At 33.5% G+C, this 11,433-nt stretch overlaps 1 protein-coding gene across 1 annotated transcript; it reads left to right on the top strand.

The window, feature by feature from the left end:
- The first annotated feature begins 2,986 nt into the window (after window positions 1–2,986).
- On the top strand, window positions 2,987–4,282 carry eIF6 (eukaryotic translation initiation factor 6). Its single transcript, XM_069036753.1, has 5 exons — window positions 2,987–3,267; window positions 3,326–3,587; window positions 3,648–3,824; window positions 3,879–4,060; window positions 4,119–4,282. The coding sequence occupies exons 1-5, from the start codon at window positions 3,161–3,163 to the stop codon at window positions 4,126–4,128; spliced, it is 738 nt and encodes a 245-aa protein (XP_068892854.1). The 5' UTR covers window positions 2,987–3,160; the 3' UTR covers window positions 4,129–4,282.
- Window positions 4,283–11,433: the final 7,151 nt, after the last annotated feature.

Genomic DNA, 11,433 nt, shown 5'->3' with positions numbered 1-11,433 from the left:
GGTTTTCTACCAGTGGTGGCGATACATGAATAATATTAAGATGAGTAAGCTCAAAGGTGGCATGGTTTGTACGGCAAAAAAATGTGAAAACAAAGCCTACAACTGTAATTTGGCTTTCTTCACTTTTCCAAAAGAACATAATCGAGCAAGGTAAGAAACTACTATTATGTAGGTATGTACTATGGCGGACAAAAAATTTTGGCCGTCTGTCTGTCAATTCAAAAAAAAAAAAATTGTAATCCGTACTTTATTGTCATCATGATTACCGTCTTGATTATGAACGTTATTTTTTGGGTGGTAAATTTCAAAACTCAAAATTATTTTGTCATTTCTACTACACAGAACGTTTACCTCAGGTTATCTATGTACGATTGCTCTAATTTTGTTCATTCATATCGGATTTTTGGAATATCTGAGCTTCAAACAGTTTAAATTGATTGTCAAAATGACAAGAATCGGAAGTGGGGTTACGATTCCTAAAGGTTTATTTACACTTTACTTGAATGTCAAGAAAGTGACGTCCAAAATTTTTTGGCCGCCATAGTACTTTCATTAACTTTTGAACGTAATTTTTCTGTCACATAAAAAAATACTCTAAATTATGCTTTACTGAAATTGTCACATATGGATGACAAAATATTACGTTGTTAAGTATTATTTATTTATTTTCTATTTTTTATTAATAATTAAAACCTCGTTCTATTCCATTTGTGTGATTCTTGATACTTCTTGAATTGAATTAATTATATTCATATTCGACTCCGTACTTTGTAACATTTCTGGAAAAACTTTTTTATAAGCGCCTATCACAATAATATCCCGAGTGCATGTCAAATTGTCGATAATTTAATTTTCTCGAGTGCGCGAAGCGCACGAGAGGAAATTATGAGACAATTTTACATGCACGAGAGGAATTTTGGCTGACTATTTCCTGAGGAAAATTTACATGGTAAGTACAAATAAACGTAATTTTGTGTGTCGTTGACAGTCATGACATTTGCACTGAACTGGTATCTAAGGTAATTTCTTGACGACCGTTTTGCTCTAGTGCAAATTATCGCTATAATTCGATGTACTTTTCGGCCAAATAACTCAAAACAATTTATGCGAGTCCGGACCTGAACCTCGGGCTCACATGTTGTAAATGCGGACCTGATATTCTACTCTATAATAATTAAGGTTTGTGTTCTGTGATAATAATGGCTGCCGCTGGCTGACTGAGATCAAAGGCGATTTTGCCGACTTTGCCTTCTGATTGATTCTATTCTGTGATTTTAGTAACTTTTGTGGTGTAATCAAGGAATTAGGATACAGCTTTTTTCTATTGTAAATGCAATGTCACAGATAATAATTCAGGTTAGGTACTTATACAGTGTGGAATGAAATGATTTACATCTAGTTACCTTTGGAATTTTCCTGTACCGCTCTACTTTTTTTTTTGAAGTGCCGAACTATTAGTTCTGTCAATAAATGTCATCAATCGAATTGACAATTGTTACAATTTACTAAATTGAATTAACAAACGTTGGTGGCCACTTTCAACACAAGCTGTGACTTGCTTTTGTTAGCTCCTTTTTAATTTCAATCTCTACTTTGCATTCATATCATCCCTTTTTTTTTTTGTAGAGCGGCATTTCGTATTTTTACAAGGGTAATGCAAAAGTAACTAGATGTAAATCATTTTATTCCACACTGTAGTTGAATTTTTTTAATAAACAATTGTCAAAACGTTGTCTTGTTGGTATGAGCCAAACTGTGATTTTCTTGATAATACGATTGGTCACATTGAGTGTCAACATTTTTTTTTATGTAACTGAGCCTGCGCTCTAACGAGCGAGAGTTTATTTCAAATTCGAAAAGGTTTCTCCTGATTTCTCATTAAATTTGTTTTGAAAAAGAATTCACGGAAGAAAGGTACGGGAAGTGAAGTGAACATAACCTTAACCAGGATTTGGTGTCAAATTGTTATACAGCTGGTCCATATGTCCAAATTTTAGGGTGGTACAGTATGGTTTTTTACTTAATTTTGACACTGATGATTGTTTATTAAAAAAATTTCACTATACTCTCGTGTCAAAAATGGATTACTCCCTAGAATTCGAACTTTTAGGGAAATAACGTTTTTCATGTTGTGTGTAACTAGAATTTCCAAAAGTTATTTTGAATGCCTAAGGTTTGTTACTTTGAATTGAGAGATTAAATCCAAATAAATATGCCGCCAGTAACCAAGATTGATTGTGAAACGAAAAATCATCTATCACTTAGCGAGAAATTAGTCATTTGCAACTGTTACAATTAATTTGCTGTCTTACATTTTTGGGATATCTTTTGTTTGTCACCAGAAACAGAAACCACATAGCCTCCAACCTAATCAAATTTATGGCAACCTAGTAACGAATATCCCTAAATCCTAGGGAATAATCCATTTTTGACACGAGAGTATGTGTATTTTGAAGAGGTGTACGATTTTGTCATTTTTGACAAATCTCTAATCGGATCCCGCAATCAAGCAAAGTAAACTAGTTTTGAATATTTTACCTAAAATACGTTATCTACAGGTTAATATTAAATACCGGCATTGAAACCAGCAAGTAGGTGTACATAATCAGATTTTAACCAAAAGATTTCAGAGCAGGACACAGAGTGATGATCCATTCAAAATGAATAGTGCTCAGAAACAAACCCTGTCAAGTCAAGTTACATTTATGTGCTTTTTTTGTAAGAAAATGTGTTGAAAATATGAAAATATTTCCCATGGTTCAGTTGTTATTGTTAATATATTTTTTTTAATGTTTCAAAACTTGCTTTTTTAATTAAAAAAATCAAAGTGATGCGTTAATTTTGAAGTTCAGTGTGTTTAAATCTGTACCGCCAAAGGAAGCATCAATTTTTTTTCCTTGGTATCTCCATTTTGTCTGAAGGTTGGCAACAACCTGTTGGGTTGGCAACGCCAGTATGGCGCCGCCTCGCTTTTAGTTATTTTTGTTTCTCAAAAAATACTATGGGGGATTTCATTTCTTTTAGATGGCGTATGGATGGCGTTTTGTCCACTTTTTATTAGCTAAAGTTAATTAACAGTTAAAACTTTTCGTTTCCGCATTTGGTCTTTCGTAGTTTCGTATCTATTTTAAATTAGAATTGTTCTAACTGGTATAGGAAAATGGCATTTCGTGTACAATTCGAGAATAACAATGAAATTGGTGTTTTTGCCAAATTGACCAACGCGTACTGTTTGGTTGCTATAGGAGGGTCTGAAAATTTTTATAGGTTAGGATGTGGAGACAGGCATGGTCACAAAACAACTATATTTCACATATTTTTCTAGCACATTTGAAGGGGACTTTGCTGATGCAATCCCAGTGGTTCACGCTTCTTTAGCTGGATGTCGAATAATCGGTAGAATGTGTGTTGGGAACAAAAATGGTCTACTAGTTCCTAATACAACATTTGACACAGAATTGCAACATATTCGAAATACATTACCAGATTCTGTTAAGGTACAAAGAGTTGAAGAGAGATTGTCAGCTTTGGGAAATGTTATAGCTTGTAATGATTATGTTGCATTGGTACATCCTGATTTGGACCGAGTATGTAAACATAAATAAGTATACATTTTTGTAACAGTATTTTATACACTTAACTTTTAGGAAACTGAAGAAATTATTGCAGACACTTTAAAAGTTGAAGTGTTCCGCCAAACTGTGGCAAGTAATGTATTAGTTGGTTCTTACTGTGTATTGAGCAACCAAGGTGGATTAGTCCATCCAAACACTAGTGTTGTAGATCTTGAAGAATTATCATCTCTTTTACAAGTACCACTAGTTGTATGTAGTAAGTAAACTGTCAGCAGTATAGCTATTTTAAGCATTATATTTAAGGCTGGCACTGTAAATAGAGGTAGTGAAGTTGTTGGGGCAGGATTAGTTGTAAATGACTGGACAGCTTTTGCCGGTATGGACACAACATCTACTGAACTTTCTGTTATTGAATCTGTATTTAAATTAAGTGGTGCTGCACCATCATCAATAACATCTAAAATGAGGGCAAGCATCATTGAAAGGTATGATTATAACAAATTTTATTGTTCATTATTTTTTATATATATATATTTTTTGCAGCATGTCATGAAATAACAATAAAAAGTAATAAATATAAACCAAATATGTGATACACGTATGTTAAAGAACAATTACAACAAAATTACAAACTGATTTTTCAAAAAATAATTCAAGATAAACTGATGTAATATAATCATGAAATGTAATAAATTTGTCAATACTTAGGTACATGTTTCATAATTTATAATGTTATAAATTAATTCCTGCTTCTGCTCTCAAAATTTTAATAGTATAATGGAAAGATTTATTACTATTTGCACAATGTGAGTTGTTAATGGTCTACTCTGCAGGTTACTGTGTTTAAAATAAGTCCACATTCTAGTTTCAGTGGATTCATTCACATAAAATAAACTATGTGCCAATAAAAATGCATCACCAAGAAGGGGTCAAGTTACAAAATTAAAATTTTCAGTTTCCTTCTCTTAAATAAAGAAATATTGGGAAAAAAAAAAATTAAGGGAAAAAAATTGTCGCGACATCACAGTTAGCAATACCTACATTCCCTAACTCACTAGGGCATGCCCCAAATAAGATTATTGATCTCTTGATGTATCTCATCCCAAGCTTGCTGTAGGTAACGATGCAGCTGCTCCAAACTCTTTGCTTGTTGAGGAAAACGTCTTAAATGTCAACCCATGATATCCAACTAGATGTTCTATGGCATTAAATCCGAGGAACGAGCTGGCCAAGGAAGAATTTCTACTTCTGCTTGTTGCAGAAAGGTCTTTACTAATTTGTGCGATATGGGGTCGGGCATTATCATGCTGGAAAACTACTCCAGCTTGTTTATTTATCAAATGTAATAGAATGGGTCTTAAGATCTCATCGATATATCAATGTGCATTTAATCTGCCTCTGATAAAGACCAAAGAGGATCTGTACCCATAACACCTGGTGGTACGCCGCCATGTCCTCGTACAGCAAACTCCAAATTGCGTCTCTTCACGTAACCTTTTAACCATTACACGGCGATCATTTTGCCACAAACAAAATGGGGATTCGTTGACACCACTAAAGTCTGGCTGCTTTGTACAATTGTATCAGTGGAAATCGTCGACATGGCCGGTAGGAGTGAAGACCAAACCATGCAATACGCCGATAAATGGTTCGACTTGACACTATTTGTTTTAGGTCCTTTACAAGGGCGTAGCAATGATTTTTTGCTGGGGACAGATGATAGATACATATTGCAGATGTATCTTGTTTTTAATATGTTTTACTTTTATTCTGGGGTGGGCCGGGCCCACCTGCCCCCCCCCCCCCTTGCTACGCCCTTGGTCCTTTACCCAATCCACTCCATTTCAGCTGAAGGGCGAAACCTATCTCTTACACTCAATTGACGGAGACGTCTATCTTCACGTTCGTTCGTTCTTTTAGAACGTCCACTTCCTGGTCGACGGTGTTGGATGCCTTCTTTAGACCACAATGACGATATTCGAAGAAGCGCAGAATGGCTTCGGTTCAATTGCCGCGTTATCTCAAGGGACGAGAAACCCGCTTCCTGCGTGTCGAAAATTCGTCGCTTTTCAAAGACAGTTGCTGAAAACGCTGAACCGACTGCCCTTTCAAATGAGTCGAAAGTTCGATTTTTTTTATGAATATGAACAAACTAAAAATAGTAATGAAAAATACGCCTTTGTGGGCGTTTTTGAAATTAAAAAATCTTCCAACGAAAACCATTAAAGTAAATATTCAAACTGATTGCCATTTTTTCTTGACAGTACGATTATAGTTTTTGGAATTCACAACGCACATTTTGGAGATTTTCCTCATTTTACCATAGATTCTTCTTTCAAAGGGTGAAATCACCCCCTGAAAATGGAACCTTTTTTCGTTTTTCGCTTATACCTTGATAAATAAAAGAGAGTGAAAAAATTCCAATGGCAAAAATTTTCATTTTTTCGCACTCTACAAGAATGTAAAAAGGAAAAAAAAAAAACAAATTTCATGCTTTTTTTTTTTACGAAAATACGACTATTTCGGTATTTACACCATGTTTAAGACTGCATAGAACGCAGAAAATAAGTAGGTAATCGTTTAGTTTGAAAAATAAATTCAAAAAATAACTTGCTTGAAAAGAAACAAGATACTGTACTTACTCAAAAAATTTTCGATTTTTTAGATTTCGAAAAAATATGTTAAATTAGTTGTTTTTTTTAAATTTACCGTTTACACACCCTTTATTGTAGGACATGAAAAACAAAATTTTTGCCACTGGAACTTTTTGAATAGGTGTATCTTTAGTTTTTGAGAAAAAAACATTTGTAATCAAAAACTATCTTTTCATATCAAAATTTATTTTTTTATTAAGAACAACTCACTTTTGGAAATTTTCTAATTATGCGAATTCAAGTGATTCTTCTTTGAAGTCTTCTTTAGAAAGAATACTTAATTTACGTTTAACTGATTTACAATGGTGTCAGTCCACTTTACCGATTAGATGTGGTGGACTGGAAATTCGTCGCATTTCCAATATTTGCCTCCCTGCTAGTTCCTATCTTCAATTCATGGTGTTAAAAAGCTTGTTTCTCATTATTAAATTCAAAGGATAATGAGCTTATTATTCACCATTATGATGAATCTTTAGCAGTCTGGTATGTACCTAGACAATATTAAGAACGAAAGAGCAACAATCCCACAATTTCAGAAGAATTGGGATAATATCAATATCAAAATATAGGCCAATCACATGTCTGCCTACAATTTATAAAATTATGACATCTTGCATTAAGGTAATAATTTACGACCATTGTCAAAAATTAAATATACTTAATGAAGAACAAAAAGGTTGTGTTAAAGAGTGTTTTGGTTGTAAAGAACAACTCATAATAGATACGGTAATAATGGAACAAGCTAGAAAAAATAATAGAAATATTTATACCGCATTCATAGACTACAAAAAAGCCTATGATTCAGTACCACATTCATGGTTAATTAAAATTCTTAAAATTTATAAAATTAATTTGGATTTGATTAACTTTTTATCACATGTAATGACATTTTGGAGAACTACTTTAAATTTATCAATAAACAATACTAAATTAAAATCCGAGCCTATTCAAATTAAACGGGGAATTTATCAAGGAGATTCTTTAAGTCCTTTATGGTTTTGTCTAGCCATTAATCCTTTGACAAATCTATTAAATAGCACTGGATACGGTTTTAATATTAGACATAATAATACCACACTATCAAAATTAAATCACCTTCTTTATATGGATGACATAAAACTTTATGCATCTAAAAAGAATCACATTTTATCTTTATTAACAATAACTGAAAATTTCTCAAATGATATTAGCATGAGTTTTGGTATTGATAAGTGTAAAACGCAATCAATATGTCGCGGTCATTACGAAAATTTAGAATATATAACTAAAGAAGGAGAAATCATTAAAAATTTAAATAAAGGAGAATTTTATAAATATTTAGGTATTAATCAATCAAATCATATTCAACATTCAATTATAAAAGAAAATTTAGAAAAACAATTTTATTTAAGAATTAAATCTATTTTAAAATCAAAATTAAACGGTAATAATTTAATTAAAGCAGTTAATACATATGCTGTTCCATTGTTGACCTATTCTTTTGGTATTATAAAATGGTCCAAAACTAATTTACAGAATATAAATATTCAAACTAGAGTTCTCTTTACAAAATTTTGTAAACATCACCCCAAATCTGCTATTGAAAGATTTAATTTACCACGCGAAAATGGTGGCAGGGGTTTTTCAAATCTAGAAATTCTACAACATAATCAAATTGCTTCACTAAAAAATTATTTTCTTAATAGAGCTCGTGATAACACTTTTTTTAATGCTTTGGTTTCAGCGGATAAAGGCTACACACCTTTAAATTTAAGTGATAATATAATTTCAGATATTGTTGAGCCAAATATACCTGACACTATAGCAAATATAAAACAAAAGTCTTTACATGGGAGATATTTTAAAGAGCTAGAACAGCCAGAAATTAATATTCAAGCTTCTCATGCATGGCTTAAAAAATCAAATATTCATCCTGAGACTGAGGGTTTTATATTTGCAATACAAGATCGTGTTATAAATACAAGAAATTATAAAAAACACATATGCGGTTTACAATCGATCATTGATAAATGTAGGATTTGCGGAACTGAAGGGGAAACCATTGAACATATCATTTCTTCTTGCACCGTTTTGGCTCAAAGCGAATATAAAAAACGTCATGATATATTCGCAAAAATTATACACATGAATTTAGCAGTTAAATTCAATTTATTAAAGGATACACAACCACATTACATTTATAAACCAGAAAGTTGTTTAGAAAATGACAATTACAAATTATATTTTGATCGAACAGTTTTAACTGACATTCACATTCAGCATAACAGACCAGACATTATTATTTTAAATAAACAACAAAAGCAAGCATATCTTTTAGATATAGCTGTTCCAAATTCACACAATATAACACAGACATATAATACAAAAATTAATAAATATTTAGAACTCTCCGTTGCTATGAGAAATCTTTGGTGTTTAGAAAAAATTTCGATTTTACCATTTATAATTTCAGCAACAGGAATAGTACCCCAATCTCTTTTTAAAAATTTAAAAATTTTGGACTTAGAGAACACATTGGTGGTTGAAATTCAAAAAGGTATATTATTATACTCATGTCACATCGTGAGGAAATTCCTTAACATTGACACAGAACATAAAACACAAAAAAGTCAAAATGCGGAGGCGAGACGCCGGTAATTATGTTGATAAGCACTGCACTATTACTTGATAGTATTATCCGTAATAGTGTATGTACTCCGGCAAAATTGCCGTGCCGCCGGGTGGAGGTGGGATAGGAGAATCAAACGAATAATTGGCAATTACTTAATTTTTAATTCACCTAGAGACTTGGCTCGTTTTAAGGCTTTGAAATGCAGAGAATCAGGATCTTGGTTACATGCAATACCTTCTCCTAATATTGGTACTCTTTTAGATAACACTTCCTTCCAAGTTTGTATTGTTTTAAGATTGGGTTGTAATCTTTGTACACCTCATATTTGCAAATGCAATGCGAAAGTAGACGAAATTGGTATCCACGGTCTAAGTTGTTCAAAAAGCAGTGGTAGATTTACCAGACACACTGAAATTAATTCTATTATCAACCGGTCTTTGACTTCTATTCATGTTAATTCAACTTTAGAACCAAACGGACTGTCCCGGGATGATGGAAAACGCCCAGATGCCAGATGGGATGACTTTAGTACCATGGATTAAAGGTCAACCTTTAGTTTGGGACGTTACTATTGTAGATACACTTGCAGAGAGTAGACAGTTACGTTTTGAAAACTTGTGAAGTTTCAGGTTTTGCCGCTGAAATGGCTTGCAAACGCAAACATAGCAAATATAGTTCAATTATTTCGTCAAATTACTTATTTAAAGGTTTAGTCTTTGAAACTTTACGCCCTTGGTGCAAAGAAGCCATCGATTTCATTAATGTCATCGGAAACTTATTGCGGAATCAGGCGATTCAAAATCAAAGAAATTCCTTTTCGAGAGGATTTCCCTTGCCATTCAACGTGGAAACGCTGCAAGTATTCGGGGCACTTTTCCAGATTCCGCATTATTATCGGAAACTTTTGTATTGTAAAACAAAAATGTTATGTACCTACTTAAGTTGATTTCATTCTTTTTTGGAAGGGACTCTGGACAAAATATAAACAAACCGCCTTAACTTCCGAGTCGGTGCAGTAAGGTAATTAAAAATGAAATGTTTTCGAAAATAGTGATCGCTCGCCTGTGCAAGAGTATCTTGTCACAAAATTTGTCATGATTGTGCTTAAAAAAACCTTCGGTTTATTATATAGGCTCTTCACGCAATTTTCTGATAGTGGCTTCTGGTAACCGAATTTATAACCGTCAGTCAACAATAGTTTACGAGTATTATGCACCGAGGGAGTGAAGTGGATGATTTTTATCCGAGGTGCAGTTTGTAGCCGTATTTTTTGCACGACTCACCGATTTTAATAGAAAAAAGCCGAAAATTTGTAAATTATCACTAACTGTCAAGTTAAATTGAAGTGTCATTTTAACAGTTAAAAATAATTTTTAACTTTTCGGCTTTTTTCAATTAAAATTTTTGAATCGTGCAAATAATATGTAGTATCTGCACCTTGGGAATGCATGATTGTTACCGTCGTTGCTTTGTAGGACCCTCGGGCTTCGCTTTCGGGCTACAAACTGCACCTCGAGTGAAAAAAAAATTAATTCGAAATAAATATGTACAGTTACGGCCACGGAATTTCGTCAGTATTGTCATTCAACTGACATTAGCTGTAAATACATTTGTAACCCCACATTGGAATTTTGGACATGGATATCAAAAACGTTACTGGTAGCATTTTGATTTTTAGTGTGCGTGACAGAATTTCTGTCACAGAAATTTTGAATGCCAGTCATAATGACAATAAAGCTTAAGCTACACAAGTTTTTTCGAATTGACAGTAATTTAACTGACGAAATTCCGTGGCCGTAACTCTACCATAAAAGGTTGAATAGGCTATTGTTTTTTGGCCAAGGGGAAAAAAGATGATTAAAAGCTTGAGTTGGCTACGGTTTTTTGCCCAAGGGGAAAAAGAGCCACTTTACTCCATACAGGGAATGGCAGGACTGACGCCCCACAGAAGACTGGCAAATTCGTGGGATTACGCTGAAACGTAAATTAAAAACTATATTTTTTTTACTCTCAAAACAAGCGAGAAAAGACATTGCGAAATTGACCAATCAGCCGAGAATACCATCGAGGACTTAATTGGTTGCTACGCAATCGAATATTATCGAACCGCGCGAACCTTTTTATAATCAAATGGTCCACTGCTTTTTTTGACAGATGTTTGTGTCATCTTGACAATTTAAACATTTTAATTTGTCATTGTGTTTTCTCAAGATCTGAAAACTTGTTGCAAAACTCTGCCGAGCTGTATTCAGGTGCCGATTATGTTGAGATGTTGATTATTTTTGGAGAATGCGGACGGAACGCTAGGGAGACAGCAAGAATTTTCTCTGATCGTTTTCCTGACCAACCTTCTCCTGATCACAAAACAATTTTGAGAGTACTTGCTAGGGCTCAAGAAACAGGGAAAGTTTTGCCGAATCGAAATGAAATTGGCGGAGGTGCACGAACCGTACGGACCTTGGCTAATGAAGAGGCAATACTGAATATCGTTGAAGAAGATGGAAATAGGAGTATAAGAGAAATTGCCCAAGAGGTAGATATCTCCAGGAGATCGGTACATCGCGTTTTGAATGAGAACAAACTTCATACTTTC

Source organism: Tenebrio molitor, chromosome 1 (assembly GCF_963966145.1).
Source record: "Tenebrio molitor chromosome 1, icTenMoli1.1, whole genome shotgun sequence".
Lineage (NCBI taxonomy): Eukaryota > Metazoa > Arthropoda > Insecta > Coleoptera > Tenebrionidae > Tenebrio > Tenebrio molitor.
Note: the sequence above shows the minus strand (reverse complement) of the source record. Positions and strands in the feature narration are given on the sequence as shown.